The sequence below is a fragment of the Amia ocellicauda genome, chromosome 7, assembly GCF_036373705.1.
Source record: "Amia ocellicauda isolate fAmiCal2 chromosome 7, fAmiCal2.hap1, whole genome shotgun sequence".
NCBI classification, from domain to species: domain Eukaryota; kingdom Metazoa; phylum Chordata; class Actinopteri; order Amiiformes; family Amiidae; genus Amia; species Amia ocellicauda.
In genome coordinates this window covers 33,304,392-33,321,969 of record NC_089856.1, presented here as the reverse complement: position 1 = coordinate 33,321,969, position 17,578 = coordinate 33,304,392, and the positions used below count along the sequence as shown (strand labels likewise).

At 37.4% G+C, this 17,578-nt stretch overlaps 2 protein-coding genes across 3 annotated transcripts; both read left to right on the top strand.

Moving 5' to 3' along the window:
- Positions 1-620: 620 nt before the first annotated feature.
- Positions 621-3,164, top strand: LOC136753304 (retinol-binding protein 2). Its single transcript, XM_066709289.1, has 4 exons — positions 621-777; positions 1,451-1,629; positions 2,426-2,527; positions 2,906-3,164. Exons 1-4 carry the CDS (start codon positions 705-707, stop codon positions 2,957-2,959), a joined length of 408 nt encoding a protein of 135 aa, XP_066565386.1. The 5' UTR covers positions 621-704; the 3' UTR covers positions 2,960-3,164.
- A 2,109-nt stretch (positions 3,165-5,273) lies between these two features.
- Positions 5,274-17,567, top strand: copb2 (COPI coat complex subunit beta 2). Of its 2 annotated transcripts, XM_066709282.1 has the most exons (22): positions 5,274-5,398; positions 6,282-6,419; positions 6,721-6,807; positions 7,022-7,148; positions 7,283-7,431; positions 7,560-7,706; positions 7,849-7,948; positions 8,373-8,515; positions 8,673-8,872; positions 9,077-9,187; positions 9,294-9,382; positions 9,486-9,592; positions 9,873-10,016; positions 10,280-10,410; positions 10,602-10,809; positions 11,383-11,493; positions 15,057-15,271; positions 15,482-15,574; positions 16,019-16,202; positions 16,281-16,349; positions 16,573-16,683; positions 17,182-17,567. In XM_066709282.1, exons 1-22 carry the CDS (start codon positions 5,396-5,398, stop codon positions 17,275-17,277), a joined length of 2,763 nt encoding a protein of 920 aa, XP_066565379.1. In that variant the 5' UTR covers positions 5,274-5,395; the 3' UTR covers positions 17,278-17,567. The 2 variants fall into 2 exon arrangements, with proteins under 2 accessions (XP_066565379.1, XP_066565380.1); XM_066709283.1 differs by lacking the exon at positions 16,573-16,683.
- Positions 17,568-17,578: the final 11 nt, after the last annotated feature.

Sequence of the window (17,578 nt, the reverse complement as noted above, 5' to 3'; positions counted from 1 at the left end):
ATGTGTCAATTTCAACTGAAACATGAAGAGAATACATAAATTCATACAAGCTGCATAATTACATGCATTTCTGACATTTTCCTGATGATTTTACAAGAGAATTTGCATGGCTTTTATCCTATTGTCCTACCCCACCTTCTTAATCTCCTGGACTATGATACTGTATAAACACAACTTTAATTCACATGCAGATTACTAAAGATTATTTCAGTGATCATGGGGTTAATTCTGACAAGTATAGGCTGCACTCTATATCTAATTTAAATTATGGATTCTTAAAAATATTTACTACTACTGTTTTTTATTAAATTATTTATTTATCACTTTTAGAAAAAATGGATTAAATAAGAATATGAAAACAATTGTTTCTGTATGAAGGACCCACATGAACCCATGGGGCTTCTTATCTGAATGAAAAACTGTATATCGATTTTTGTCTGTGCGTCTCTTTTGTAAATTGCCATTGCTAATTGCACATTAGAATTAGTAATCTATCATTCTGTTCTACTGACCCTTGCAACAGAAGTTAAAAGGCTGAATGCAATGCCATCCGAGCAATAAACATTTCTATCTAATGAACTCTGAACTGAGGCCACATTTGTAGAAAGAGTCTATAAATAGGGCAGAAGATACTTCACGTTCTCTATTTGCCTGTAAGCCAGAGTCTCTAGTCTGCACACCACCCAGAACTAACCTCAGTGAAAATGCCGGCAGATTTCAATGGAAGATGGGAGATGGAAAGCAATGAAAACTTTGAAGACTACATGAAAGCGCTTGGTAAGCTGCTACCTCTCTGCATGAAAAAGAGCACAGGGCATCAGTGCTGCCTCATTTGCTTATTGAGAAGCTGTCAGTGCAGCTTAACCTTGACTATTTGAATGGCTTCTGCTACTTAATGTGTGAAATAAATATTGATTTTTCTTCTGCATTTCTATCCCTTAGAGAAACTCTAAGTCTAACTTTGCATGTCATGCCACGATAAAGCTGTGCTGATTCGCCATTGCATACCATTGGCTTAGATGTTGTAATTCGGACCATCACATTTTCCTGTTAGTTTATCTCAAATTCATCTTGTTTTATTTTCCAGCAAAAAATCATTTGATTCTATTTTAACCACATTAATTTTCATGAGGTAATCGTAAATCATAACAATATGGAGATGGAAAATGCAATGTAATAAAATAAATAAAAAAGCAGGGATTGAAATAAATAAATAAATCCAATGTAAATTGAGTTCTGGAAAATAATGTATAAATAACAAATCGTATTAAATGCAAAATGATTTTGTCTCAAGCGCACGGCTGACCGCATGATTGAATATTTGTGGCTCAAACAAAACTGAACGTTTGTGACCGAATACATTGGTGTGATGCAATATCAAGTTAATGTATCGCTTTGAAATAAAGTGAAGAGATTGTCCCTATGCATGATTTTAATTTTTTTATTGCAGATATAGATTTTGCTACCCGTAAAATTGCCCTACATCTGAGTCAGACAAAGGTATTTGTTCAGAATGGTGACAAGTTTGAGACAAAGACCCTGAGCACATTCCGAAACTATGAGGTGAGCTTCACAGTTGGAGAGGAGTTTGAGGAAACCACCAAAGGCCTGGACAACAGAGTAGTCAAGGTAATAAACTGTCTTCCTTTAAATTAAAAAATATTTGGAGATTGTCATTTCAGAGGTAATTTTTGCTCACAGAATAAAAAAAGCAAAATTCTGGTACATTCCCTTTGATATCTGAGAGTGCAGTGCAATTAATCAGTAAGTCACTCACCTCTGAAGGCCTTGGACTAAATTAGGCAGTGTTTCCTTGCAAAGCTTGTTAAGTTGTCAACAATTCTGTATTTGTGTTGTTGTTGTTGTTTCATTCTACCATGACATGTAGTTTCGGAGCACAGGCCTTTAACTAAAGAGGTCCTGGCCTTAAATAAATCAGCCCTGACGTTCACATTTTGCAGACTTAAGAAACTAAGTCTAACTTGATTTTAATTATAGTTTCCCTTGGTTCCAATGAAGTATTATACAAATCTATTGATCCTGGTTACTCATTAGGAATTATTACTCAAAAAACCATATATGTTTTGATGAAATCTTTCTTTAGACTTACAGGTGCATTTGTAAGCTAATCTATTAGTTTGCAAGTTTTTCCATTTCTGCAGCAAAATACATGTTAAGCAAAAAATATACAAGAAAAATATATGTCCCCAGCCATTTTCTGAAGAGAATGTGAAATATTCAGTCAGCAAAGAACATGAATAAATGTACAGAGGAAACCTGAGCTAGAGGGAAGTGCATTTCTAGGTGTGGAGATTAGAAATCGAATTAATGATGATGCAATGTCATTAACTTTAATTGGAAGCTGTCTGTCAGACTGTCTTCTGGTCAAATGTCTAGACAACAATGTTTTTTTTTTGTCTTCCAGACTCTCGTGACATGGGATGGAGATAAACTGGTTTGTGTCCAGAAAGGCGAGAAACCCAACAGGGGCTGGAAGCATTGGATTGTAGGAGACAAACTGCACATGGTGAGATGCTGTTCATTGATCACCATAGAACTACAATGTATAGTGTTATATGTACTTGAGTGAGAGTGAGCATGAGTGAGATTAGAAAGTTTAGATGGTGACAAATAATTTAAATTACCAAAATTGCTTGTCAGTCAACTGAGTTTACATATGTAGATTATATTTCTAGTCCCGGATCGTTCCTTTGATGAGGCTGGTTTGTGGCATTCTGGATCAACAATATTTGACCCAATATTTGCCTGCTCTTCAGTGTCTTATTATGGTCCAGTTGAGCTTTATTGTGAAGTTCTTGGAGATACTGAATTATATAAATCTGTATGTTGATGTTGTTGTTGTTGTTGTTGTTAAATGACTTGACATTATCCTCGTCCCTTTCAGGAGCTGACATGTGGAGATAAAGTCTGTCATCAGGTGTTTAAAAAGAAGGATTGATGAAGACGTTTTGGGCCACAATGTTACTGCCATTATTGAATGGATTAAACGCCTGCGTGAATTGCATCTATTTTAATTTGTATTAAAAGGAACAACAAATATATTTGTATGTGTCAGAATTTGTTTAAAAATGAATGTTTCTGTTTTTTTTTATTAACTCTGTAAGGGTGCTGGGGTGAGGCGATTAAAAGGTAACTAAAGAACAGTGCATGTTTGATGTTTAATTTTAGTGGAGCCTTCAGGGAATGGAAGAAGATACATATTGAAATTTAGTAGCACAACAAAAAATAGGTTGCAGCACTCCATCCATTTAACTATACTATTTCAGCAATGACACACAAAGGGTTTGGTTATCCTAGTTTGAACCCAAATCTTAATTCTAGTGGAAAATATCACTTATGTTCTCATTCGAAATATCAGAACTTTAAACCATTCATATCTTTGATTAAACCCCAACCAAAATCCAAGTCCATGCTTTAAAAATACACCTTTTATATGTAACATATATGTGCGGAACATTATTATGTAAAACTATACACAACAGCCTGTGATGGTGACGTCACTCCCCTAATTCCCCACGTCAGAGGATTTGTCTTTTAGAGCTGGGTGTTTGTGGATCGTATCACATCGTATTGTTTTTGAAATCAGGTATTCAGATCTGACTCTGAGACTACATATACTCAAGTACTCAATATATTATGTAGAAATTCAACTATAAAATTACTGCTTTGAGCTTTGATTATTTAAATCCTGAACATTCTTAAATATAGAAATAAAAAGCCCCCAACCCAATAGCCAGAATCTCTACTTTAGCCAGACATCAAAATGTCATAAGTACAATATGCATTCAGTCCTTCTCATTGACCTACAAGAATCTCAAAATTGATCCTACCAGACGTCCCCTGGAGAATTGCACATTTATTACTTTTTGGCAAAATATGCATGCTTTATTACATGAAAAGGGAAGATTATTTGCATCCATTTACGGGTAGTTTAAATATAAATCATGCACATTTTGCCAACTGAAAATAAAGCTACATACAGTGTGATATGAATTAAAATCTATTTTAAAGTGAAGACTTCTCTTTGGCAAGCCAAATTATTATTTAAAGATATATTCAAATATTTTGAGATATCTCTAAATCATTTAAAGATATCTGCAAATAATTCCAGATATGTTCAAGTATTTAAAGATCTCTCTAAATCATTTAAATATATCTTCAAATCGTTTAAAAAAAACTAATTTAAAAGTAAATTTAGATATATCTCTAAATGATTTCCAGATATCTGGAAATCATTTAGAGATATCTGCAAATCATTTAGAGATATCTCTAAAAAGCACCTTATTTTGATATCTCTAAATGGTTTGCAGATATCTTTAAATGGTTTAGAGATATCTCGAAATATTTGAAGCTATCTCTAAATGATCATTTGGCTTGCCATATTATGAATGCAAATGTCAAGTCAGTCGTATATAATGAAAATAATTATTTCAAAAATGATTTTAATTATTGTTCACAGTAGTTAATAGTACAATGTTTTAAACTGCGCAGGCGCAATCTGTCAAGTGACGCAGGATTGCAGGAGATGCCAAATATGTCATAACACCGTACAAACCAACAGAAACCTGGCCCTACAAGGAATCCTAAACTTTAGCTCACAATTTAGCAGAAACAGTCACAATACTATTAATTAACAACCTCAAGGAAAATAAAAACTATACAGTTGACACAGATGAATGTAGTGAATTATTTTTCTCCTAGGCTGCTCCGGGGACTGTCATGGAGATAAATCTTTTTCTGGGGATTCCAGTCCAATCCTGGGAGAGTAGTGGCCCATCTAGGGACACATGCCTCAGATAATTTATGAAGAAAATAAAGTTTGTATTACTATTACAGTCGAACCCAGTGTTTATATTTCCAGGTTATAATATTTAAACATAAATTAGCATATGCACAGATCGCTTTCTTCTTTACTGAACCTGACAACAGTTCCTCACTGCCACGACGTGGAACAAATCATGCAAATTAGAAACCTTAATACACCGAATAAAAGTATATAAAAGTTGATGTTTGGGGTAGATGTAGATGAAAAGGGGTTTCAAGTATTCCCATTTTAATTCACTGCATTCATATAAATATTTTCATTTTATTTTTTCATTTCTCACATTAGAAAAAGAGATTACATTCCATGTTGAAACGGAAATTCATATATAGTTCATATGGTCAAGTGGTCTCTTCTAATCGGGATATTACGGTTGAACTGCTCTGGGTTGAATCAGCTGTACGAGATCTCGCAGCTATTCTCGCGTGATCCGCCACAGGAAGCTCCACGTCAGTGAGTCCAGCGCATCTCCGCCGAGTCGACACCGAAGAGAGGGGGACCTGGTTGGGACCTGGCTAGTACCTTTACACACCTGCCCGGCACCGTGCAAACATGGTAAGAACATATATATGACTATTTTTGTGCAAGGGTTTCGGATAGGTTTGGGGGGGACGTACGGCCCGCAGTGCAGTAGTCGTGGACTAGTTGTTTCTGGAGCTTGAGTAAGGAAACGTATTGAGTGCAGGCCTCGATTGGACAGTCAACAGCAGGCAGTCCTCAAAAACACACCAGCTCGGATAAATGTGTCCAGTGTGCTGTATTTTGCTATGGAAAAGGTTAAGGACGTTTGCACTATTCCACTGTCCCATGTTTACAGCATCATCTAATGTCTGTCATCGACAAGCTAGAATATTTAGCCACTACAGTAAAAGTACAGTCAAAGTTATTTTTGTCTTAGGTGGGGCATTTACATTCAGTGTTGTAAAATGTCTCTCATTTTCACGATCTTGAAATGTAAAGTGATAACATGTTACTGTTTGGGGGATAAAATGGTGATAGAAATAGGCAGTGCCTGAACTGACTCGTTTAAGCTGCTCTTCTTTCCAGGCAGTATCTTGTGTATATTTTGATGTAAACCAGACGATTATGTTGTGCACTCTTGCTTTCTTATTCTGCAGTATGAAATACGTTTTAGATAAGGCATTGTGTCTAGTTGTTGTTAAAATCTGTTGATGTGACTAGACATGTTTGATACTTCCTTATTAGACAATTTTGTATTTTACGTTTTTCAATTGAGAAAAGCAGACAGGAATAGCTTGACCTTTATTGCCTTGCATCTGTAAATAAAAGTTTTAACGATTTCCTTGTGAAGCAAAAGAGCTAACAGTTACAATGCTGGTTCATGTAACTTTGTTATTTAAGTACTGTTTCTAAAATTGTATACAAACTGCATTTCTCCCTTTTTATTATGTTTTATATGAATGTTTTATTTTTACAGCCTCTGAGACTAGATATTAAGCGGAAGCTGACGGCTCGGTCAGACCGGGTGAAGAGTGTGGACCTGCACCCCACAGAGCCATGGATGTTGGCCAGTCTGTACAATGGCAGCGTCTGTGTGTGGAACCATGAGACGCAGGTAATGGACTGGCTGAACACAAGGCAGCAGCCATATGAGTGAACCATCTGGTGCAAGTAGGATAACTGTACTTGATTGAACAAATATCTGAATGCTTTCTTTTGTGTTTGTCTGATGTGTGATGTCATATGTGCCTGTCAATCAGATGTCAAACCTACGAGATTGGTGTGATTGTCCAGTCATGAAGAGCTGAATTATTAATAAATATACCTTAGAAATTATTGCATTGAAGCAGTATTTCAGACATGATATTCAAAAAATGAACTGATATCTGACCTTTTGTCTATCTTTTAATTTCCAGACTCTGGTGAAAACCTTTGAGGTGTGTGATTTGCCAGTGAGAGCCTCTAAATTTGTTGCCAGAAAGAACTGGGTCATCACGGGAGCAGTAAGTGTCATGTTTCAAATGTTTTTATTTTGTCACAATTTAACTTTAGAGCAACAACTATGCTCCATGTCTAGACTGTGATTTCATTATCATGAAACTGAGAGGGTGTTGTTATTTTTCAGATGCATGTATCGATTTTTGTATTAAATCAGTATCAGTCAAACTAATAAGATGTAAATCGATTTCTCTTTGTTTTCCTGTATTCTCTCCGTAGGATGACATGCAGATTCGGGTATTCAACTACAACACTCTGGAGAGGGTTCACATGTTTGAAGCACACTCGGATTATATCCGTTGCATAGCTGTCCATCCCACTCAACCATACATTCTCACCAGCAGTGGTAGGTTTGAAAACCATATCTCTCTCCCCCCTATAGTTATTTATTTTTGAATTTCCGGACAGAGGGGAGGAGTCATACACGCTGTGGTAATGCAGTTCAGGAAGTCTCACGTCTCTGTTTTTGTGACTTGACAGATGACATGCTCATCAAGCTGTGGGACTGGGAGAAGAAGTGGTCCTGCAGCCAAGTGTTTGAAGGCCACACTCACTACGTCATGCAGATCGTCATCAATCCAAAAGACAACAATCAGTTTGCCAGTGCCTCGTTGGACAGAACGATTAAGGTGGCTGCATTTGTTTTCAATAAAAATCTTGAATAGGCGGTTGGGGATAAAAATAAACTGTTGATGGTATAAGTGGATTGAGATGTATGACCTTTTAAGTTGAGAGAGTTTATTCTGTGTCCTATTAGGTGTGGCAGCTTGGTTCCTCTTCTCCAAACTTCACCCTTGAGGGCCACGAGAAAGGTGTGAACTGTATAGATTATTACAGCGGAGGAGACAAGCCGTACCTCATCTCTGGAGCTGACGATCGCTTGGTGAAAATCTGGGATTATCAGGTATGACCCTTACTGAAATTTTCAAATTTGGTTTAGAAAATACACAGTAGTCCCAGATAGCACTTGTGGATAAGTGGTAAAGATATTTTTTTATAAATAATTTATTAGAAATCAGGGAGCTAATTTATTTTTTTTGTTCCAGAATAAAACCTGTGTGCAGACATTGGAAGGCCATGCTCAGAATGTGTCGTGTGTCAGTTTTCATCCTGAACTCCCCATTATCATTACAGGCTCAGAGGATGGTAAGTTTTATATATATATATATATAATTATAACAGTTCATTTTACTATTCTTTCATGCCAGTGAGTGCACATGGAAACACAATACAACTTGCTGACCTTCATAATTATTTTTTTCCACACAGAGAGAGAGAAAAAAATCAATCCCGCTTTTTAATTTGTGCTCTGTCAACCATTCTAAGCTGTTAAGAGAGATTGCTTCAGCTAATAAGTATCCTGGGTTTGTTTGTAATATACCACCCACCTCTCAAAATTACACCCTGAATAAGTAATTTAGGTATTTTCTGTCGTACTGTTCAGGTGTAGCCATTGTGTGTATACTTTATTGTTGCCTGAATTAATTGAAGGAAATAGCTTTTCTTAGAATAATACCTGAGATTCTGTGGAACTGTGGAAATGCAGCATTTTATTCCTGTTTTCTGACAGGCACTGTTCGTATCTGGCATTCGAGCACATACCGCCTGGAGAGCACCCTGAACTATGGCATGGAGAGAGTGTGGTGTGTGGCTAGCCTGCGAGGATCCAACAATGTGGCTCTGGGCTACGACGAAGGCAGCATTATCATCAAGGTACTGACCTTCATATCACGGATTACATTTTCATTTATTATATTATTACTATGTAGTTATTCATCGAAAGCCTGTTTTCAAAGCAGCTTATATATAGTGCAATTCTAAGTGTTAATTGTGTGTGATATTAAAGAACAGCCTCTCGCTCTCATTACAGCTGGGTCGAGAAGAGCCTGCCATGTCCATGGACACCAATGGGAAGATTATTTGGGCCAAGCACTCCGAGATCCAGCAGGCCAATCTGAAAGCCATGGGCGATGCTGAAATCAAGGATGGAGAGCGCCTGCCGCTAGCGGTGAAAGACATGGGGAGCTGTGAGATCTACCCCCAGACCATCCAACACAACCCCAACGGCAGGTAATGTGACTCCAGCTACTTGTGCTTGGTTCTTTGCATTTGTAATGTGGGGGTCGATTACTTCGTAAATCTGAAGAAGTCCTGAAGTTAAATAAAGTGAACATGATACTACTAAATGTATTTGATTTAAACATAAATTTTTGTTATTGTATATGGCTTTACTATGAATGTCGCCTTTTCAGTATTTTGTTTTGTTGTTATTAGATTCGTGGTGGTCTGTGGAGATGGAGAGTACATCATTTATACAGCCATGGCACTGAGAAATAAGAGCTTTGGCTCTGCACAGGAGTTCGTCTGGGCCCATGATTCCTCAGAGTAAGTCTACGAAGTGACTATACAGCCTTCCGTGGGGAACTGGGAGACATTCTGTAATGAACCAGTGAGTGTACAGCCATCTGAGTGTTCTCTCTTCACTCCCAAGGTATGCAATCCGCGAGAGCAATAGCGTTGTCAAGATCTTCAAAAACTTCAAAGAAAAGAAGTCTTTCAAACCTGACTTTGGTGCTGAAGGTAAAGTAATAGATCTCCTGGGTTAGCTGTAACCCCTTTAATCCTCGTATGAACAAGTTTGAGCTGAACATACATCTTTATATTGTATTGTATCTTCCCATAGGTATTTATGGTGGGTTCCTGTTGGGAGTAAGGTCTGTTAATGGATTGGCGTTTTATGACTGGGAAAACACTGAGCTGATCCGTCGCATTGAAATTCAGCCAAAACATGTAAGTAATATGATTTAGGTGAAATGTGAATTCCTGAAGGCATTTACACTCATTGGACGCAAGCTTCCAAAAGCTGTGTTAAGCATACTGAAAACAGTAAGAGAAAGTGAAGTGCTAGTGAACTACAGAAAGGGTATTCTGTTAAACTGTCAGATTTGTGTGGTGCCCTTTGTATGTGACCTAGTGGTGTGTTTTTCCCATTCTGGCTATATATATTGAAAGGTCACTTGAGATCATGGTTATTCAACTTTTTTTATTTTATTTTTTCCCCCCATTATAGATTTTCTGGTCAGACTCCGGTGAATTGGTCTGCATTGCTACTGAAGAGTCATTTTTCATTCTAAAGTACCTGTCGGAAAAGGTGGCAGGTGCACAAGAGTCAAATGAGGGAGTCACAGAGGATGGCATTGAAGATGCCTTTGAGGTACATCATTACAGGTTTTAGCTTTTATAGTGCTCACTTCTGTTGTTTTTTCCTTTTAAGTATTTCATGTATAAATGTTTTTGCACTTGCAGATGCACAACAGAATTCACGCAATGGATGATAAAATCAATAAAACCACAGTGCAAAGTGACAGCAGCTACAATGCAAACATTGATTGTATAAATACTTTATGGATTTAAAAATGTTGTTTCTCCTTGGTTGTTAAACATATTTCTTTTTTTCCTCAACCTCACCCCCCAAAGGTTCAAGGAGAAATACAAGAAATAGTCAAGACAGGGTTGTGGGTTGGCGACTGCTTCATTTACACCAGCTCAGTAAACAGACTCAATTACTTTGTTGGAGGAGAAATTGTTACAATCGCTCACCTGGACAGGTATGTTTACTTGGCTTAGGAGGTCCACAGCATTGTTTAATGGATATTAATGAAAAACAAGTGTATTAAAAAAAATATATACAGTATTGCATAAAATGTTTTTATCTAATTATACATGAATTGTATAGAAACATTGCCTTTGGAATAGATGTATGTGCCTCTGAGATAAAGTGAATATCATTCTCTTGCAGGACAATGTATCTTTTGGGTTACATCCCCAAGGATAACCGTTTATACCTTGGTGATAAGGAACTGAATATTGTGAGCTACTCCTTGCTTGTGTCTGTGTTGGAGTACCAGACTGCCGTCATGAGGAGGGATTTTGGAATGGCAGATAAGGTTCTACCCACCATTCCAAAAGAGCAGAGAACAAGAGTGGCACACTTCTTAGAAAAACAGGTGAGTTTATTTTTTATTATTTAATTGAAATATTCTAAATGTTAAAGGTTTATGACATAGTACACAGTGGTCCCTCAGTAAACAATATTAATTGGTTCCATGAAAACCATCGTTAAAGTTGAGAACGAGAGCTGTTTTCACTAGCAATGCACATCAATCACTGAAAATCAAGCCAGCTGAGCTCCAAATGCTCATGAAAGAGCATCGCTGATTGGCTGAGCTCTGCGAGTCCAATTGGGTGCATGCCGATTGACTGAAATTGTCGGCCGAGTAATATCCTAAACGTATCGCTAATCAAGAATTAATCATTCATTGAAACAATGGGACACTATAGGATGAGGATCTTTATTGAAAATATTGTTAATCGATGGTATTGTAAACCGAGGTGGTGCTTTATTCAGATTCAAGGCCTATTTTCTATACTAAGGATTAATAGTTCTCGCTTAAAATGTGCCAACTTAATCATAACTCATAAATAACTTTTTTGGTACATGCATGATTTGCAGGTAATTAGAATGTTCACATGTCAAATTCCTGTTCTTGATCAGGCTTTAAAATCTTTTTTTTAAACAGGGCTTCAAACAGCAAGCTCTGGCTGTGTCTTCTGATCCTGAGCATCGTTTTGAGCTGGCGCTTCAGCTGGCAGAGCTGAAGATCGCGTATCAGCTAGCAGTAGAGGCAGAGGTGAGGAATACTAACCATGTAATCATGTGTCAATCATGTCGTCTGACATAACTTGTATGTATTCATTGATTTATTTTATAAATATTATATTATAGTACATTATACTCAACAGGGGTGGACAAATCACTTCTATGTGTGGTAGTCCAGTGGGCTACCAAAAGGTAAACTATGGTAGCCCGCCACAGATTTTGGTAGCCCACATTTTTCACTTCCATTTAACACTCCAATAAATAAATTGTAGACGGATCTAATTTCAAGGTGGTTAAAGGTTCAGAACAGAAAAACACAAACACTCCCAGGTACATAAACTATAAGTGTTTTTTGTTTTGTTGAGACATTCCACATTTAAATTGTCATATAAACTTGACAACAACATACCCCTGACAGAAAAATTATAAATCAAGTGAAAGTAATATGTTATGCCTAGATAGAAAGGCCTGTGTATTGCTTGGTCTGTCCTATATACATTTTGTACAACTAAAATACACGTTTTTCAAAACATTATATTATATATGGACAGAGGTCCATGCAGGGTTCATCATCAAATTGTATAGGCCTGGCATAGGCATAGTCAGTGTTAGTGTCAAATTTGTTGCGAACTAGAGCTGCGGGGGAGTGGCAAGAACAAGGGCGCTTGTTTTTTTTAGTTTTTTTCCCCCCAGTTTGTTTGTTTTAAAAAAAATGTAATGTTAACTAATTTGTTTTGCCAACCAATTGCATATAGAAACTCTGGGTCCATGTATATTCAAAAAGTAGTCAACATTTCAGCAATTATGAGGCTCTCATAACAACAAACACATCTGTGAATGTTAAAACTGTAGACCTAGTAGTAGCTCATAATTAAATTTGGCATAGTTTTACTTCTGATGCATTGGACTCACGTCGGTGTTAATAAGTTGAGGAAAGAGAAATGCTCTCCTTTTCAATGTCATACATAGAAGGACTACTTAGTTATCCTACAGTTAATAAAATACATCACGTTACCCGCACAATAAAAAGACTGCGAGCGATTTTCGAAAAACAGATCCAATGGCAGAGTACCTCTGTTTTGACATTACTAATCATGCACTCAGGTAACCCTCTTGGGGTTTACAAGGTTTTAGTTTATTGCACTCAAGACGAGCTGCTGTTTACCCGACGTCATGCAAATTCATTACGAAGGAGTGAATTAATATGTAAATTAGCTATACATACAGCTCTCACACTGTTTTTAGCAGGAGCATCACAGAGCAGGTTTACATGTGCGAGAACAATACTCGAGACACTGGCTGTATTCAAAACCGCATAATACACATACTACATACGAGCATTTCAACATTACTGAAGTGTTATGTGGTACGTGTAGAATGCAGTTTCAAATACAGCCACTGACATAATTAAATCCATAGCCGTCATGTGACAACTTGTTCAAATTTAATTTTTCATGTCACTGATGGAGCAGCAAGCCATGAATATCAATGTTTTATTGGGATACAACACGATGTACAGTGAAGGGAAAAAAGTATTTGATCCCCTGCTGATTTTGTACATTTGCCCACTGACAAAGAAATGATCAGTCTATAATTTTAATGGTAGGTGTATTTTAACAGTGAGAGACAGAATAACAACAACAAAAATCCAGAAAAACGCATTTCAAAAAAGTTATAAATTGATTTGCATGTTAATGAGGGAAATACGTATTTGACCCCTTCGACTTAGTACTTGGTGGCAAAACCCTTGTTGGCAATCACAGAGGTCAGACGTTTCTTGTAGTCGGCCACCAGGTTTGCACACATCTCAGGAGGGATTTTGTCCCACTCCTCTTTGCAGATCGTCTCCAAGTCATTAAGGTTTCGAGGCTGACGTTTGGCAACTCGAACCTTCAGCTCCCTCCACAGATTTTCTATGGGATTAAGGTCTGGAGACTGGCTAGGCCACTCCAGGACCTTAATGTGCTTCTTCTTGAGCCACTCCTTTGTTGCCTTGGCTGTGTGTTTTGGGTCATTGTCATGCTGGAATACCCATCCACGACCCATTTTCAATACCCTGGCTGAGGGAAGGAGGTTCTCACCCAAGATTTGATGGTACATAGCCACGTCCATCGTCCCTTTGATGCGGTGCAGTTGTCCTGTCCCCTTAGCAGAAAAACACCCCCAAAGCATAATGTTTCCACCTCCATGTTTGACGGTGGGGATGGTGTTCTTGGGGTCATTCCTCCTCCTCCAAACAAGGCGAGTTGTGTTGTTGCCAAAGAGCTCGATTTTGGTCAGTTACTTAGTGTTTCTTCCATTTGCGAATAATCGCACCAACTGTTGTCACCATTCCAGCCTTGTGTAGATCTACAGTCTTGTCCCTGACATCCTTGGACAGCTCTTTGGTCTTGGCCATGGTGGAGAGTTTGGAATCTGATTGATTGATTGCTTCTGTGGACAGGTGTCTTTTATACAGGTAACGAGCTGAGATTAGGAGCACTGCCTTTAAGAGAAATCTTGCTGATTGATAGGGGATCAAATACTTATTTCCCTCATTATCATGCAAATCAATTTATAACTTTTTTTAAATGCGTTTTTCTGGATTTTTTTGTTGTTATTCTGTCTCTCACTGTTAAAATACACCTACCATTACAATTATAGACTGATTATTTCTTTGTCAGTGGGCAAACGTACAAAATCAGCAGGGGATCAAAAAAATGTTTTCCCTCACTGTACACTACTGAACAGTGCACAACAATATAGAAAGCGTAAGGATTAAAGGGGAAGATAAAATAAACACTTTTCACTTATCACTTTTTAAAGCAGCCATTTAAGGAGGTATATATACACGATTATGTCTGTAGAATTTACAAGTGTTTTTCTCCCATTTTTTTTGTCATTTTTACATTCACTGGAGTATTTGGGACTGACACGTTGTTTTGGCCACAAAACTGATTCTCCTAATTTTTGGGCCAAACGTGCACACACATCATCGCTTCATAAGTCATGTAAATCCCGTGGCATTTGAGTAAACTTATGTGTGTGTATGTATTATATACGTGTGTGTATATATTATATACGTGTGTGTGTGTGTGTGTGTGTGTGTATGTGTGTATATATAAACCGCAACTACAGATGTCTACTACTGTACTAACTAACTCACTTCGCCAACACAAATATTATAATCAGGCTTAAAAGATTCTCAGTTGCACAACTAAACACACAGAGCTCAATGTAAGTTAGTTCCTAATAAATTTCCCTTACCTTTATTTTATGCAGTTTTAACGTTTCAGTTAGTTTCTTCTGTAATTTAGACAACTACAAAAACTCCTGCCTGCAATAACCAATCACAGCTCTGTGTTCAGCATAAAGCCCTCCCCCATAGGCCTAAGAGCCAATCACAAGTCACATCCAACACAGATCTCGCCCCCACGTGTTGCTTCAATCAAGACAACAATATTGTTTTCGAGTCGTGGTAGTCCTGCAGGTTTTGGGACATTACAGTTTGGTAGTCTGGTCCCTATTTTTTTGTAGTCCTGGGCACCCGGACTACGGATTTGTCTGCCCTGCTCTACCATACTGTGTTGCAATGTATATAATTTCTCTTCACAGTCTGAGCAGAAGTGGAAGCAGCTGGCTGAGCTTGCCATCAGTAAGTGCCAGTTTGGATTGGCTCAGGAATGCCTGCACCATGCACAGGATTATGGGGGACTCTTACTGTTGGCCACTGCCTCTGGTAATGCTACCATGGTGGACAAACTGGCAGAGGGGGCTGAGAAGGATGGCAAGAACAACGTTGCTTTCATGACTTACTTTTTACAGGGAAAGTAAGTATAATTTTTGTGTACTCAAAGCCAGGGACGTCTATTAACTGAACATCGGGAAGTTGTTACAAAAGTTATAATATTGATATGAAAAAAGTAAAGTAATCAAATAATATCCACTGCCTATTGTGAGAATAGATTTTTATTTTTATTTTGATATCTAAACTCAATTGATGGTCATCAGTAACAGTGTTTTACTTTCCTCTCTCTCAGACTCGACCACTGCCTGGAGCTCTTAATTCGGACAGGACGCCTGCCTGAAGCTGCTTTCTTAGCTCGTACATACCTTCCAAGCCAGGTTTCCAGGTATACTATGTCAATATTCATTGCTTCTAAGAGATTATTGTGATGTGTTCATTTATTAATCTAAAATTAAGCTAGGCTATTTAAATAGTTTTAACTACATCTGCAGTTACAACACAGCTTAGAATGACACTACAGGGAATGCTTTTTATTTTGTATTTATTATTCTTTTCCTTAACCCTGGCAACTGTTTTTGTTTTAAGATTAATAGTTTTAAACAATTGAGGAAGTAGAGTTTTAGTCTCAAACAAACAGTTGTTGGGGGGGGGGGTTTGTTTTATGCCAGGTCTGTGCCCCCATAAGCAATGCACACAGCCAAAAATGGTGCTTCTGTTATAGTTGCAAGCTATACTTTAAACTATGTGATTGAAGTATTAAAGCATGGAGCAATGGCATGATTCATTATTTGATTAATACATTCTCTGTATTTGGTTTACTTTCCCTTAGGGTTGTGAAATTATGGCGGGAGAGCCTTTCAAAAGTTAATCAGAAAGCTGCCGAGTCATTGGCGGATCCCACAGAATATGAAAACCTGTTTCCAGGACTGAAAGAGGCCTTTGTGGCCGAGCAGTTCCTAAAAGAGAACGCTCTCAGCCAGATGAGACCAGCTGCTGAATATCCCCTCGTCACAGTAAGTCCCGTTGCTGCACAGTTTGTATAATCAGACTTGTTTGTTTTCAGACTTCTCATGTTGCATTTACTGTTCTAGCCAAATGAAGAGAGAAATGTACTTGAAGAAGCCAAAGGTTATCAACCCAAAGGAACAGTGGAATCGGAGGTAAGCACTGGTTATTGAAATTGGAACATAAAAATTAAATGGATTAACACTTAACTTAATTCTTTCAAAATCAAATGTCAAATTTAGAACAATATCATGTTAAATGTAAATAATTAATTTAATGAAGATAATGGTTTGCAATCAGTTATCCTACATGACAAGCAAACCCCATACATAAGATTGAGTTGTGTGGTTTAAATGTCCTGTGCTGGTCTGCTTTAAGACTATTGCAAGTGTGGAAGAGCCCGAGACGGAAAGTGTCCCAGGTCCCTCATTGCTGGTGGAGGCCTCTGCTCCCAAACCTGATCCAGCTCCAGAGATCAAAGATGAAAAGGTAGCTTATTGCTTTTTCATGTACTAGATTTAAAGAGGCAAGAGTTATGGAAAACCAAATAAGACTTCAGCATTTGAGCAAATAGAAAAAAAAATCTGTTCAATGGTAAGAGAGAATATTTTGATTTATTCTGATATCAGGAAATACCAGAATAACAAAATATTGTGTGGAATACAGGGCTATAAACAGCTTCAATTAATGGACTTTTTTTTTTTTTTTTTCAATTGCGTGTGTAGCTTTTTGGGGGCTTTGATTGGAGGTGCATGTTTTTAAAAACATATAACTAAAAACCTTTCCATTAATTGGATTTTAAGATTACACAAAATACATCAAGATTGGGATCAAAAGATGAAGGCAATCACTGATATCTGCATTCAGGCCCCTCGTTTACTACTTTACCATTGCTTCCTGCACATTCACATCTTTACAGATGTGTTAGGATTGTTTTACTTGCTTTCCCTCAATTTATTTATTTTTTGTAATATCGCCTTCTTTCAGACTTTGCAGGAGCTAGAAGATGACTTGGATAACTTGGAACTGGATGACATTGACACAACAGATGTAAACCTGGATGATGATTTTCTAGATGACTAACCCTCATGAGGCATTACTATTTAAGAGACCAAACCCTTTATACTTTTACTTTTTCATTTTTTTCCATGGAAATATCACGAAAAGTAGAATGTAGTCCCTCCAAGATTTAATTGCTGCAGTATACAAATGTTTGTGTTTATTTTGTACTTTATACAGGAACTCTAGCTATCAAAAGCTACTATTATGCACTCAGTGCTCAGTTGAATATGATTTAATATCATTGTGGTGTATCAACTCTAGAAGACTAAACTTTCATTGTCATTTGAATATTAAAATACATCTTTACCATCTCTTGTTCATA